The following is a 15,935-nucleotide window of genomic DNA, read 5'->3' on the forward strand; positions in this document are numbered from 1 at the left end:
TGACCGAATACACACGTGCACGTGGACACATAGACCATCCACTTCCTGACCTCTGCAGCCACGTGATGTCATGGTCCCGACCACACACACACACACACACACCACACACACACACACATGCATCCAAACTGTCTCCCTGGTTTCATGCTCATGAGGAACATAGACAGACACGTTCAGACCCTCCACTTCCCTGACTCCTTTTCTGGCCTCCTCCCAGACTTCCCAGGGCAGATCCCTGAAAGCCACATGGACCACAGAGGACTCAAGGCTCCCTCCCCCTCATAGCAGGTGAGGAAGGACCTGGGCTTTCTCAGCCCGAGCCCTGGGAAGGGTGCAGGGGCCCCACCACGAGGTCCAGGTCAGGGACTTGGCCCCAGCACTCTGGCCTCAGCCACTCTGCCTCCACCAACCCTCACTGTGGGCCTTCCTTCTGGAAGCCGGGAGGCGCTTCTCCGCATTCTGAGATGGCCCTCCCCAGGGCCACTGTCCTCAGGCCCATTCCTGGAGGTCTCCTTGTCTCTCTGGGAGACAGTCACTCTGTCCCAGGATCTATCACCCTATTTGATTTGTACAGCAAGCCTACCCCTCATCATGAAGCAGCAGATGTATCCCCATTACACGTGCACACGCAGACCGCAGCACCGCGAGCGCGCACAGGATCCCCACAAGCGCACACGTGGACCAGAGCACTGCGCGTGCGCACAGGATCCCCACTACACGCGCACACAGAGCCTGGCCCCGAGAGCTGGTGCAGCCAGCAGGAGCAAGCCTGCCTCACAGATGAGGAAACGCACACAGGAAGCCCGGTGACTGCGCCAAACAATGGCAGGGCACCGGGTCAGAGCGGGCGCTGCGGAGACGAGCGCGGAGCCCTGATCCGGTGGGGGTCGGGGGCCTCCTTCTGGGGAGTGTTTGGCCACAGCCTGGGGCGCCAACCATCAGCGTCACCAGGGAGCCTGTTAACAATACAGATTCCTAGGCCTGGACCCGGAGCTGCCTGATCAGATTGTTCAGGAGTGGGGACCAGGGATTTGTACAGGTAGGGAGCTCCCTAGAGTTAGAGGCACAGACAGGGACCCTTGAGGTGGGCACACCTGAGGGCATCCCAGCGTCCCAGCGCAGGGCAGGTACACTTGGGCAGCTGACTATACTGCACAGCTCTGGGGTTTTCACCTGCCCAATATTTATGCCCTTATCTTTTGATAGTAAGACCTTATTTCTCCTTCAGGAAACCACCCCACATACATGGGGTGTATGTCTGGCTTTGCCAAGCCCCTCTGCATGGAGAAAGCCTGCCAGAGAGTGCCAGAGAGTGAAATCAACTGGGAGAAAAGCTGCACAAAAATGGGGAGAGGCAGAGTTCTGATGACAGCATTTAAATGCCTGGATCCAGCCATACCTGAATCCAGTCTCCCCCTGGACTTCTTAGTATATGAGCCAGTGAATTCCATGTTTTGCTTAAGTTAGTTTGAGCTGGGTCACTGGCATCCAACAGTGTCTTGACTAACACACCAGCAATTTATTTCTATTTTGAAAAAAGCATTGGTGAATATACAAAATAGGCACTGACTTCCAGCTTGCCTTTCCCCCAGCAAGACCCGGGCTATTAAAGGAAAGAAACTCCCATCTGCCTCACTGTGTAGGGTCCATTGCTTGATGTGTGCCTGGGGCCCACTTACTAGTCTCATGGCCACTTTGCACGCCTGCGCAGTGCAGGTCCTTCCTGGTGCCGAGCCATTGTGGTTGTCTCCAAAGAGGTCAAGGACCACTGGGTGATGGGGGTTCTGCTCGTCGATAAGGACCAGCGGTGTGTAGTTCCAGATGGTGGAGTTCAGAGCCTTAGAAGTGTTGCCATAGCTCTGCTCGGGTGCCAGGATCCTCTCCAGGACCGCTTCCATTAGTTCGTCCAGATCCTTCAGCAGATGCTTGACTTTGGAATACCTGGGTGGGGAGGGGGCCGGTCAGGGGGGCAAGGGCAGCGGTGAGGCAGAGAGCCACGGCGGTCTGGGACCCACCCTTACACCAGCGTGGCTGTCACCACGTGTGAGGACAGAGCTCTGCCCAAGCCCCTGCCTCTCTATCCACCCACCCAGGCATCCACGCCTCCTTCCATCCACCTGCTCACTTATACATTCACCAAGCAGTTCATGAGCACCTACCGTGTACCAGACACTGCAAAGCACAGAGGATACAATAGCAAACACAACAGCCGGGGTCTCTTTCCTTATGAAGTTCACGTTCTAATGAGGAAGACTCATAACTGCTCATGGTTAGCGATTGCTTCCCATGTGCCGGGTGCTTCTAATGTCTTTATGTATAATCTTCCCCACAATTCTGTGATAGTCCCCTTGTAAGGATCAGGAAGCCCCGGGAGTCGCTGTGATTTCCCGAGCCCATCCCACTGGTGTGGGGGCAGAGCTGGGACCGGATCCCGGCTTTGGTGCAGTGGGCATGCTGTTTGGGCACAGGGGTTCTGATATCTCCCTCCCAGGATGGGACCAAAAATGCAGAGAGGAAGGGCAGGTCTGTGATCCTGAGGTCCTAATTCTCCATTGGAGACTGTGGGAACAGGAGTCAATGTCCAGAAGGAGAAGGTGGATGGGACTTGGGGGCTGGGCTCCAGTACCTTCTCTCAGCCCCCAGAGGCTCCCATAGTGGAAATGGTCCATGCCACGGAGTGTCCCCACCGGCCGCTCTAGACCCGATTTATCCAAGCCCCTGCCCCACAGTGTGGTCACCAGGGCAGTGTGTGTGAGCTCTGGCTCGAGGACATCCCGCAGGGGTGAGTGTTAAACCCTGGCCACAGGCCCACATCCCGGTACAAAGGAGTACAGTAGCCAGAGCTGACATGGCCTTCAGACGTGACACCTCCTGTCCCCTGACCATTACACCAGCCACCTGTGTGTACACAGGAAGAGGGGGAGCTGGGAGGCTGGTGGGCTGTGGGGAGGGGGGCTGCTCTTACAGCCTACGTGTCCACAGCTGCAGTCGAGCGTGGTGGGTTACTGCATGAGGTCTGGGTTCGAATGCCGACGTGCCACTTAATATCAGTGTGACCTTGGGCAACCTAACATCTCTGAGACTCTGTCTTCTCTTCTACAAAATGGTGGGGGGGGGGAGGATTAAAATATTTACCCTGGAGGGCTGTCGGGAGGATTCAATGAAGTGACACAAAGCACCCGGAATAGTGCCTGGACGGGGTGGTGGTGTTACAAGGATTATTTCAGGTTCTCCTGAGTAGCCCCAGGGATCCACCCGGCAGGCAGGAGCCCTACTAGTTGAAAGAAGGGAAGCAGGAATTCCCTTTCAGTACCTTCTTTGGGACAAGAATGTTCTCTGTGGCTCAGCTGTGCCGGCCCTTCTGTCAATTCCAGGCTCTGTCTCACCCCAGACCCTCTACCTGTGCCCTCCACTTGGAGTACTCTTTTCCTCCCCCCAGCTACCTTCTACTCATTCCGGCGGGAAGGGGGGCATTCTTCTCTGACTGGCCCCTGCCCCTCCTTGACCCTGACTAGGTCAGGTCCCTCTGGGTGTCCCTTCCATAGGCCTTGCCATCAAGTGGATAAACAGTGGCACCTCTGGGGTCAGATAAGACCTGGGTCCAAATCCCACCGTTGTTTGCTGTGTGTCTCTGGGCAAGTTCCCTTACCTCTCTGAATCTCCATTTCCTGACCTATAAATCAAGCAAGTATGGCAATACCCACCCTTAGGGTGGTTGCGTGGGTGAGAATTACACAAGTTAACCAAAACATCACTCCACATACTGCCTGGCAATTCATAAGCACTTGATGTACTGTTGCCATATATATTTTTTATCATCACAATGATAATTAATTCAGTATTTAGGGAGAAAAAGATGAATGTCTGTTTCCTCTGGTAGGCTGTGAGGAGGGCAGGGACTTTGTTTTATTCACCGATGTGTTCCTAGTACCTGGGACAGCCCAGGGCACACAGCAGGCGCTCAGTAACCGTGTACTGAATCAATACCGGGCACTGGCGGGCCTTGAAGGCAGCAGCCACCAAGTACTTCTTAGGTTCTCTTTAAAGATTTTATTATTCAGTAATCTCTACACCCAATGTGGGACTCAAACTCACAACCTCAAGATCAAGAGTTGCATGCTCCACCGGCTGACCCAGCCAGGTTCTCTTTAAGCCTGGGAAGTTCATGGAGGCGCCTGGGTGGCTCAGTCAGTTAAGCATCCCACTTCGGCTCAGGTCATGATCTCACGGTTCGTGGGTTCAAGCCCCGAGTCGGTCTCTGTTCTGACAGCTCAGAGCCTGGAGCCTGCTTCAGATTCTGTGTCTCCTTCTCTCTCTACCCCTGTCTCTCTCTCTCAAAAATAAGTAAACATTAAAAAAAAAAAAAAAGCCTAGGAGGTTCATGGATTTTGAAATGTACTTGCTGCAAAGGGATGAGGCAAAGAGGGAAAGAAAGAAAGGAGAAAAGAGAGTGGGGAGCGGGGGCAAGGGCAAGAAACAGGGAAGGAAGGAGAGACAGAGAGAGGGTGGGAGGGAGGGGGAGAGAGAAAGGGACGGGGAAGAGGGAGGGAGAGGTGGGGAGGAAGAAGGGAGGGAGAGCCAGCGGTGAGCTCCAGGGACCACCTACTGGAAGGGGCTGGCGTTGCAGATGGTGACGGCGGGGAAGTCCATGGTCTTGAAGCCGATGGAGAGGGAGACGCTGACCTCCCAGCTCAGGTAGGTCTTGATGAAGACGCCCCACTCCCAGCAGACGAGGGAGGTGAAGAGCAGCGTGATCAGGAACCACATGGCCTTCTTCTTGGGCCCCTCGCAGATGATGCGCTTGGGGCCGTGGGTGTTAGTGTTGTTACAGTACCACACCAGCAGCTCCTTGTACGTGTAGCCGGGGCCCTTCTGCAGCCGGTGCAGGCACTTCAGCAGGTACTTCTTTATGTGCATTGTGGCACCTGCAGAGACATGGCGGAAAGCCAGGTGCAACACCGGTCCTGCGTCCTGGGCTGTCCCAGTCGTGGCCGGAGTGTGGGCATTGGAGACAGGCGGAGGACAGGGCTGCACACCCCAGCCCTCCCTCCCCGCCTTCCTCGCTGCTGCCTTCCCTTTCTCCCACCCCGCCCTCTCCCCTCTCTTCCTCCTTCCCTTCCTGCTCTCTATCATCCACCCATCCGACTAACTAAAAAGCATTTATTGAAAGCCTACTGTATGCCAGGTACTGAATTAGTCCCTCTGGACTCATTGATGAGCAAAACAAACAAGGTTTCTGCCATCTGGGAATTTCTAGCCTGGTGAACAAGTTACTTACACTCTTGACTCCTTAGGTACCCCCATCTATAAAATGGGCATAATTGTACCTAATGTACAGAGTTGCTAAGACGGTGAAACTAGGTGATGCACCCAGTGCCTGGCCAGACTAAGCGCCCAACACATCTGCTACCTTCATTACAAGCCACAAGCGGGCGAGACGGATGTTCATCAAATAATCCACCAAAAATGCGTAGTTATATACCCTACGACCAGCAATTGCATTACTAGGAATTTATCCAAAGGATACAAAACTGCTGATTTGAAGGGGCACATTCACCCCAATGTTTATAGCAGCGCTAACAACAATAGCCACATTATGGAAAGAGCCAAAATGTCTATCAAGTGATGAATGGATTAAGAAGATGTGGTATACAGGGGCGCCTGGGTGGCTCAGTCGGTTAAGCGTCTGATTTTGGCTCAGGTCATGATCTCACAGTTTGTGGGTTTGAGCCCCACGTCCAGCTCTGTGCTGACAGCTCAAAGCCTGGAGCCTGCTTTGGATTCTCTGTCTCCTGCTCTCTCTGCCCCTCCCCCATTCGCACTGTCTCAAAAATAAACGTTAAAATTCTTTTTAAAAAGATGTGGTATATGTATATATACATATACATATATATGTATATGTAGACACACACACACACACACACACACACACATATATACAGAATGGAATACTACTTGGTGATGAAAAAGAATGAAATCTTGCCATTTGCAACAATGTGGATAGAACTGGAGGGTATTATGCTAAATGAAATAAGTCAGTCAAAGAAAGACGAATATCATATGACTTTACTCATATGTGGAATTTGAGAAACTTCACAGGTGAACATAGGGGAAAGGAAGGAAAAAGAAGATAAAAACAGAGAGGGAGGCACTACAGAGAGCTGAGGGTTGATGGGGGCGGGAGGTGGGTTAGATGGGTGATGGGCCTTAAGGAAGGCACATATCGGGATGAGCACTGGTGTTGTATGTAAGTGACGAATCACGGGAATCTATCCCGTGATCTATCTACAGCACACTGTATGTTAACTAACTTGAGAATTAAAAAAATATGTAGTTATAAAACATGGTAGGAAGGGTTGGGACCCCGTGCTCTGAGGTCCCAGAGGCAGTGAAGGGTGGTGGCGAAGAACGGGGACTCTGGAGCTGACATGTCTAGTCTGAATCTCAGCTCCGCCACTTTCTAGGTGTGTGACTTTGAGCCAATCACCTTCTCGGTGCCTCAGTTTCCTCATCTGTAAGCTGGGGATGATACCAGCCTCTCCCTCCTGGGTCTTTTGTGAAGCTTGCGTGACAATATGCAGAGTGTGGATGAATGCACAGCTGTTGTCATTCTAACAAAAGCACACTCCCCACCCCCAGTTCTGAGAGTCCCTGGAGAAGCTGAGTTAAGGAACCTAAGAGTTAAGGGGGTGAAGAGGAGGGGGCATTCAGGTGGAAGGGGGAACGGGAGCAAAGGCTCTGAGGGGGAGGGAGCCTGGAGGGGTGAGTGGGAGCTTGCGGGCCACATTTAGGATCTGGGTTTCAGGCCAAGAGAACTGGAGCCCTTGGGAGCGTGAGTGTGATGCCATCAAAGCTGCCATCTGGAAAGACATGGACTGGAATGGGATGGAGGCGGGTCTAGGAGCATCGGGTGGGGTGAGGAGCTGTGGGTTGTGGAGGAATATCTAATCTTTCTTTCTGAGACTCTGTTTCTCGATTAACCAAGACGCTGGTCACAGAGCCTGGCACATGATGGCTTCTCAGGAAATACCCGTTTCCACCTGCTGCTGGAGCACCCCGGCTCTCTCCCTGGAGCCCCAGCTGGCCAAAGGCCACCTCCTTCATGCAGCTGTCCTGACTCCCTGACAGGGGTGACCCTCGGCCTCCTCTCAGAGCTGCTGCCTTTCCGGGCCAGGGGCAGTGTGGTGGGCAGCTCAGTGCCTGCTGTCCAGCATCCTTTCTTTCCCTCTGGCTCTGTGTGTCCTCGGGGAGAAACTACACCTCCCTCAGTCTCAGTTGGTGTGAGTTGCCAGGTTGACTCCACCCCTAGTCCGAAGGGGTACTTACCTAACCCCAGTTTGGATTGCTGAGACTCAATTCTGTTGCTTTATGCTGGTACAACTGAGGCAGACTCCTTTTTAGCCAAGACTACTAAGCTGGAGGTATTTGGGGCCACAAATAGGGAGACTGCCTGAGAATAAAGCCAACACAGAGGAAAGCAGAGTCACAAGATGGAGAGATTTCTGACATTTGAACACCTGGATCCAGCCACTCCTGAAGCCATTTACTCCTGGACGCATCAGATCCAACAACCAATAAATTTACTTTCTTACTTATGCTGATCCAAATTGGGTGTCTGTCATTTGCAATCATCAGAATCTTTTTTAAATTAAAAAAAATTTTTTAATGTTTATTTATTTTTGAGAGAGAGAAACAGAGGGCAAGCAGGAGAGGGGCTGAGAGAGAGGGAGACACAGAATTTGAAACAGGCTCCAGGCTCTGAGCTGTCAGCACAGAGCTGTTGTGGGGCTCGAACCTACTAACTGAAATCAGGTGCTTAACCGACTGGGCTACCCAGGCACCCCTCAATCATAAGAATCTTAACAAAGAAAGAAATTCACCTCATTCTAACCCGTGTCATATTTGTTTCTGCCTGTGGCTTCTCGTTCCTATGAGATCATAAGCCCGTTGAGAGTAGCAGCTCTGTATTCCTGACAAGCCCAGCACAGTGCCTGGAACTCTACCAAATAGCCAAATGGATAATGCCAGACTTTCATATCTAACCTGAGATCTTAAACTTGCTCAAGCGTGTTTACTGCTCACCTAACTTACTGACACAGTAATATCCCCCCCCCCCTTCCTGGACAAAGCATTAAAGGCTTTCCCCTCCAATGCCTCTGCTCGCTGATGGAAATCAAGTTCCATATGCCTACCCAGGCCATCATGGCTGTAAAATGGACGTTCACAGATTAACCCAACCTCCATCTTTCCCTAGAGGGCCCATTCCCTGCCCTGGGAAAATAAAGTAATAGTAATTATAATAATAACAACTACAGGAGCACCATTAAAGTCCTATGTGTTTACCACGATCCAGGCACTGCAAGGTACTTACTTCATGAGTTATTTCATTCTTAGACATTATTATCCACAACTATAAACTTGGAAAGAACTGGGGCTTTGTCTGTCTTTACAGTTTAGCACCAAGGACTAATAGGTGAACAGCACATGAGGCTCCAATAAACTGTCATGGAAGAAAAAGACAAAGGGCCTCTCTGATGTCTACCCTTTGCCATTCTCATTTAATCATCTGATTCAGCCAAGGAGAAAGTAGGCTTGGTACAAACAGGTCCTTAGCATCTATTTAACCCCTGCTAATCTCCCAGATTAACAATGAGGCCTCAGGCTCAGAACCTTATCAGCCAACAGTATCTAGTTAGAATTAACATCATTCTGTTTTCACTGCGTTTATTTTTAAGAGGCATCTCTAATTTATGGCAAGAGATACCGGCTTTGGCTTTCAGTTCACAAATCCACTCAAGTTAAAAAAAAAAACACAAAAACGGAAAATGTGTTTAAAGAAAAGTATTCAGTAAACAATAGTAGGACGTGTAGCAAAACTTGTGACAGTGGCAGGCAAGTAACAGAAGTTTGTTGAGTGCTGGCATATCTCCTAACTAGTTTGGTCCCATGGGCCATTAGCCAAGCCAGAATCAATCCATGCTACCAACAACTTGATGTCGTTCCCAACAGATTTCGCCCCAAGGTGATAGATGGTCGGTGTTTGGGATGTATACACAGCTTGTGCAGAAAGGTTGAAATAAGCTTACAGCTTCAACCAACTCAAACAAGCCAGGTGGAGACTGGGTCCGCACACGGACTCAGGAACAGTGGACACGTCGTGCTTCAGAGACTCCCAGATTGCATCTAAGCTTGGCCCCAAACTGGTGGTAAACGTTCCGGGCCGCAAATACAGAGACAATAAATGCCGTGTACAACCAAGTCTGTTTTCCTGCAAGAGGAAACACACACTTGGGTTCAGAGACAAATTTGTCCTGAGATTTGACTCAGTTTCCTGGTGGGAGGATAATTAGGAACACAGTGCGTGCCTCTACCTATTAATTTGACAAAGGACACATACATGCTCCTAATACAGTCAGTTCTTCTGAACCTTCTCAGTGACAGGTTGCCTATCATGACCTAAAAGCTGTACTGGGTTTGCAAGAGTTGTTTTTGCTGTTAGCACAGTATTTATTTTTATAATTCTCATTTTAAAATAACAGCTTTATTGAAGTATAATTCACATACTATATAACTCATCCGTTTAAAGTGCAGAATTCAGTGGATTTTAGTATATTCAGAGTTGCTCAACCATCACAGTAACGTTTAAAATATTTTCATCTCCAAGGCGCCTGGGTAGCTCAGTCGGTTGAGCATCGGCTCAGGTCATGATCTTGCAGTTTGTGAGTTCAAGCCCTGCATTGGGATCTGTGCTGACAGCTTAGAGGCTGGAGCCTGCTTCAGATTCTGTGTCTTCCTCTCTCTCTATCCCTCCCTCGCTCATGTTTTCTCTCTCTCAAAAATAAATAAACATTAAAAATTAAAAAAAAAAAAAAGATTTTCATCTCTCCCCAAAGAGACTCTGTATACATTAGGGTCACTCCATTTCTCCTTCCACCCTTCCCAGGGTCTGTCTCTATAGATTCATCTCTTCTGGACATTTAAATTTTTAAAAAATATTTATTTTTGAGAGAGAGAAAGAGAGAGAGAGAGAGAGAGAGAGAGAGAGAGACAGAACGCAAGTGGGGGAGGAGCAGAGAGGGAGACACAAAATCTGAAACAGGCTCCAGGCTCCGAGCTGTCAGTTTAGAGCTGGACACAGGGCTCGAATCCACGAACGGTGAGATCATGACCTGAGCCGAAGTCGGACGCTTAACAGACTGAGCCACCCAAGTGTCCCGGGACATTTCATATAAATGGAACCATGCCTCATGTGATCTTTTGTGACTGGTCTTTCTCACCTAGCATAATGTTTTTAAAGTTCATCCACATTGTAGCAAGTATCAGTACTTTATTCCTTTTTATTGCCAAATAATATTCTATATTATGGAATATACCACAATTTATTTATCTATTCATCAGTTGATGGACATCTGTATTGTTTCAACTTTCGGCTATTGTGAGTAACGTTGCCATAAACAATCATGTGCAAGTTTTTTGTGGACGTATGTTTTCATTTCCCTTTGGTATATACCAGGAGGGAATATACCCACTGAGTTAATTCTATGTTTAGCCATTTGAAGAACTGACAGACTCTTTTCCAAAGTGGCTGCACTATTTTGAAATTCCACTAACAGTGTCTGAGGGTTCCAATTTCTCCACATCCTCTTCCAACACTTATCATTCAATAAAAAAATTATTATAGCCATCCTAGTGGGTGTGAAATGGCGTCTTATTCTGGTTTTATTTGGATTTTCCTGACAGTTAATGATATTGACCATCTTTTCATGTGCTCTTGGAAACTATATCCATTATGTGGCCAATATGTCTTTGGAAAAATATCTATTCAGGTCTTATGATCACATTTTAATTAGGTTGTCTTTTTATTATTAGGTTGTAAGAGTTATTTACATTTTCTATATAAGTCCTTTATCAGTTATAGCATATGCAAAAATATTCTGTTCTGGGGGTTATCTGTTCACTTCCTTGATGGTGATTTTTGAAGCACAAACGTTTTTAATTTTGATGATGTCCAATTTGTCTATATTTCTTTGGTTGTGTGCGCTTTGGTGTCATATCTAAGAATCCACTGCATAATCCAAGGTCATAAAGATTTATTCCTATGATTTATTCTAAGGGTTTTATAACTCTATCTCTTATATTTAGGTCTTTGATCCAATTTGAATGAATTTTTGTATGTGGGGTGAGGTAGGGGTTCAGATTTGTCCTTTCACACGTGGATACCCACTTGTCCCAACACCAAGACTATTATTCCCCCATTTAATTGTCTTGGCATCCTTAGTGATTTTTTAAAAAAAATATTACTCAAATTGAAGAAAACTTAATGGAAAGATATAACACATTCATGGGTCATAAGACTCAATACTGTTAAAATGTCAATTAACCTTAAATTAATCCCTGGAGTTAATTCAATCCTAATCAAAATCCCATAGCGTTTTTGCAGAAATTGACAAGCTGATTCTAAACTTTATATGGAAAAGCAAAAGAACTAAAATAGAAAAAAGAAAATTTTGAAGAGGAAAAACAAAGTTGAATGGCATATACTATGCTCTGACATCAAGACTGATTATGGGGGCACCTGGTGGCTCAGTCGGTTAAACGTCTGACTTTAGCTCAGGTCATGATCTCACGGTCTGTGAGTTCGAGCCCCCCTGAGGTGCTGACAGCTCAGAGCCTGTGTCTCCCTCTCTCTCTGCCCCTTCCTGGCTCATACTCTGTCTCTCTCTCTGTCTCTCAAAAATGAATAAACAATAAAAAAATTAAAAAGACTGACTATGAAGTACAATAATCAGAACAGTGTGATATTGGTGCAATGATGGACACCTTGATCAGTGGAACATAAGAGAGAGTAAGGAAAATAGATCTACAGGGTGCCAAGCTGATCAATGCAGAAAGCATTGTCTTTTCAACAAGAGATGCTGGAATGAATGGATGTCCATGTAAGAAAAAGTGAATCTCAACTCTTACCCCACACTATATACACACATTAACTTGAAATGGATCAGAGACCTAAACATAGAGCTAAAACTATAAAAAACAAAAAAACAAAAAAACCAGAAGTGTAGGAGAAAATCGGTGCAATCTTAGGGTGGCAAAGATCTTTTAGGTGGGACAGTAAAATCACGAATCATGAAAGAAAGAAAAAACCTACAAATTGTATTTTATTAAAACAGTAAAATAATCTTCTGCTCTTCAAAACACCGTTAAGAGAACAAAAGATCAGTATACTAGGAGAAAATACCTGTAATAATATGCCTGGCAGGCGCGCCAGTGTGGCTCAGTTGGTTAAGTGTCTGACCCCAGCTCAGTTCATGATCTCACGGCTCATGAGTTTGAGCCCCGCATCGGGCTCTGTGCTGCCAGCTCAGAGCCTGGAGCCTGCTTCAGATTCTGTGTCTCCCTCTCTCTCTGACCCTCCCCTGCTCGCTCTCTCTCTCTCTCTCTAATAAACATTAAAAAAATCTTAAAAAAATATGTCTGACAAAGAATTCATATGCAGAATAAAGAATTCTTACAACTGAACAACAAGAAGATAAGCAACCTAACAAAATAATGGGCAGAAGTTTTGAAAAAACACTTCACACAAGAAGGTATATGAATGCCCCATAAGCACGTGAAAAGATGCTTAACATCATGAGTCATCGGGGAAACGCAAATCAAAACCGCAGTGAGACACCATTTCCCACCCACTAGAAGGACAGACAATACCCAGTGTTAGTGAGGATGTGAAGCAGTTAGAACTCTCCTACCTGACTGGCTGGGATGCAAAATGGTACAGTTTGGTGGTTTCTCAGAAACTTAAGTGGGTGCTTATCTATCACATGACCTACCAATCCCTCTTTTAATTACCCAAGGGAACTGAAACGTTCACATGAAGGCTTGTACGTGTATATTCACAGGAGGCTTATTCATTATAATAACCCCAAACTGGAAACTAGCCAAATGTCCACTGGCAGGTGGATACATAAATTGTGGCACATCCATACAATGGGATACTATTCAGCAGTAAAAAGGAACCTACCACTGATACATACAACAACTGGGATGGATAGAAAAGAAAAGAAACAGGCTGAGTTTAAAAAGCTAGACGTAGAGGAGAATATACTATGTGATTCCATTTATATGAAGCCCTAAAGAAGACATACGAATCTATAGGGGCAGAAAGCACATCAGTGATGCCCAGCACATCTGGGGTAAACACTGCATTGGCTAGAAAAGCACAGAAGGAGACCTTTGGGAGGTGATGGAACTATTTTATACCTTGGGTGAGATGGTGCTTAGTTGGATGTATACATTTGTAAAAGTTCACCAAACGCTATATTTAAAATGCAAGTAACATACTGTACACTGCTCGTATTTAAAGTTTTAACAAAAGACTTAAATCCATCGCTGTTTCAAAATTATGAGAGCTCACGTCTTAAAAATCTAGATTTTTCTTTATCTTTTGAAAAATCAGAACTGACAACTGTCCCCATGTGGCAACACTCTGCCAGAACTGAACAGTGGCAGTCCCCTAAGACGGATCACGTGCTCCCTGCCCCCCACCCCCAAGTCTCCCCATTCCCTATTTTCTTACACTCAGCCCACCTTATTCAGTTTTTAAAATTCTCTGCTTTGGCTTCTGTGGACATCTGACTCTGTGACCCCTGTAAATTGTAGGTCAGATGCTTTCATTAAAATCCCCTGTACTTAGCAGCAAAACCTCAATTATCCAAGGTTATCAGGGAATACGAGTTCTGGGTAGCTGGACTTTTATAGTTAATTGAAGGTTAACCTGAAAATGGATTTGACTCTGGTCATTGAAAAATCTTTTATGTTTCTGCCTCCGCTAAGGGCAGGCAGCCCCAGAACATGACTGACTCATTGTTCTCGAGCACCTGGCCAGGATCAGAGTCGTGGATGGGGCTCAGCGTCCCTGGCTGGAGATAGTGAAGACTTTTTTTAGGGGAGTGGTCGGAATCTCTCCAGGGGCCAGAACACACCCTGGGCACCATTTCTATTTATAAATGCCAAGATTATGTGCATTTCAGGCACCCAGATTTTGGTCTCTAAATACCATTCCCAACCAAAAGGAATCAGGGCTTCTTGGAAAAATGGCTGATACCAGTTTTGTTGCAAGAAATGTACAGGATGAGCCTAGGATATCTTATCATACCTGAAAGCAAAGGAAGGTATCAAAGACTACTGGGGTCAGTCGAAAGGGCTCCTTGAAGGGATCCTCACCAGCAAAGATGGGACAATGAGAGCATTTTTTTTAAAATTCATTTAATTGAGGGGCACCTGGGTGGTTCAGTCAGTTAAGCCTCCAACTTCGGCTCTGGTCACGATCTCACGGTTTATGGGCTCGAGACCCATGTCGGGCTCTGTGCTGACCGCTCAGAGCCTGGAGCCTGCTTCAAATTCTGCGTCTCCTCTCTCTGCCCCTCCCCTGTTCGCACTCTGTGTTTCTCTCTCTCTTAAAAATAAATAATAAAAACGTTAAAAATTTGTTTTAAATGCAATTAATTGAAACATATTAAATCCAAAAAAATCCATGAGCTCATTACAACACTGGAAAAGGGGGAAAATAAGAATATTAATGTTATTAATAAATCAGGGTCATTAACACATGAGTCCCATTCAGGTTGTTTTACCCCTATTTGGGACACTAGTGGCTTGGCTGTTATGTTCCATAAACTCCTTAATTTACTGCAAAAATCTCCAAATTTCAGCTCAAAATCTAGCCCAAGGCCTGTTTTTGTATGGAACCTGAAGCTAAGAATGGTTTTTATGATTTTATGTATTTATTAAGTTTATTTTTGAGAGAGAGACTGAAAGAGTGAGTGGGGGAAGGGCAGAGACAGAGGGAGAGAGAGAGAATCCCAAGGAGGCTCTGCACTGTCAGCACAGAGCCCAACTCGGGGCTCAAACTCACAAATCGCGAGATCATGACCTGAGCCGAAACCAAGAGTCAGGTGCTTAACCGAATGAGCAACACAGGTGCCCTGGCTTTTATGTTTTTAAAGAGCAGTGGAAAAAAAAAAAAAAAAGAATATGCTACATATGGGGCCAGCAAACCCTAAACTATTAATATATCAAGCCCTTTATGGTAAGTTTCTTGGCACCTGATTTGCGGTGCCCTATATGTTTGCATTAAATAAAAAGATGCCCTTAAAATGAGTTTGGTTTTATTTTCCCCTGACTTAGTATTATTTTTAACATTTATTTATTTTTGAGAGACAGAGTGTGAGCTAGGGAGGCACAGAGAGAGGGAGACACAGAATCCGAAGCAGGCTCCAGGCTCCGAGCTGTCAGCATAGAGCTCAACGTGGGGCTCGAACCCACCAACCATGAGATCATGACCTGAGCTGAAGTCAGACGCTCAACCGACTGAGCCACCCAGGTACCGCTCCCCTGACATATTAATTCAGTGTTTCCCAAACATCAAGCATTTGCATACCACCCTGACAATTTTTGCTAAATTGTTAGAGCACTTGTATCATTATTCACTTAATGTATAACATCACTTGAACTCACTTTTTTTTTTTTTTTGGTTGAAAAACTTCCACCTAGTCCTAAGAAATACTATGAGTACTCAGCAACACCATATCTGTGAAATAACGTTGATGTGTTAAGTCACATTTTCCTAATACCTATTAAAATAATTTCACTATTTGAAAAAGAGTCCCTCTTAAAAGAGGAACTTAAAATCATCTTGCTTATCACCCTATGGAAAATTCTCTGTTGTTTTCTACCTGGCTGAAGCATTTCATCACGTATCTTTATGCCCTCCTTTTAAGTATGTTGGGGGTAGGCATAATTATGCCCATTTCACAGAGGAGGTAACTCGAGCCAGAGAGACTTACCCACAATCAGAGTGAGTCAGAGGCAAATCTGGAAATAGAAACCAGGTCACCTGGCTTCCAGCCACTTCTACCAACACACGTGATGGGACACCT

At 46.5% G+C, this 15,935-nt stretch overlaps 1 protein-coding gene across 3 annotated transcripts in view; it reads right to left on the minus strand.

The window, feature by feature from the left end:
• The window catches only part of SCNN1B (sodium channel epithelial 1 subunit beta), a 60,891-nt gene that overhangs the window by 18,638 nt on the left and 26,318 nt on the right, over nucleotides 1-15,935 (minus strand). For 2 of the 3 annotated variants that reach the window (XM_042971111.1, XM_042971109.1), the window contains exons 2-3: nucleotides 4,607-4,925; nucleotides 1,680-1,941 (exon numbers count right to left, since the gene is read on the minus strand). In XM_042971111.1, the coding sequence (XP_042827045.1) occupies nucleotides 1,680-1,941; nucleotides 4,607-4,917 (573 nt within the window). In that variant the 5' untranslated portion in view covers nucleotides 4,918-4,925. Of the gene's footprint in view, nucleotides 1-1,679; nucleotides 1,942-4,606; nucleotides 4,926-7,326; nucleotides 7,402-15,935 lie in introns of those variants that run through there. The other variant, XM_007084097.3, reaches the window with a different exon arrangement.

Source organism: Panthera tigris, chromosome E3 (assembly GCF_018350195.1).
Source record: "Panthera tigris isolate Pti1 chromosome E3, P.tigris_Pti1_mat1.1, whole genome shotgun sequence".
Lineage (NCBI taxonomy): Eukaryota > Metazoa > Chordata > Mammalia > Carnivora > Felidae > Panthera > Panthera tigris.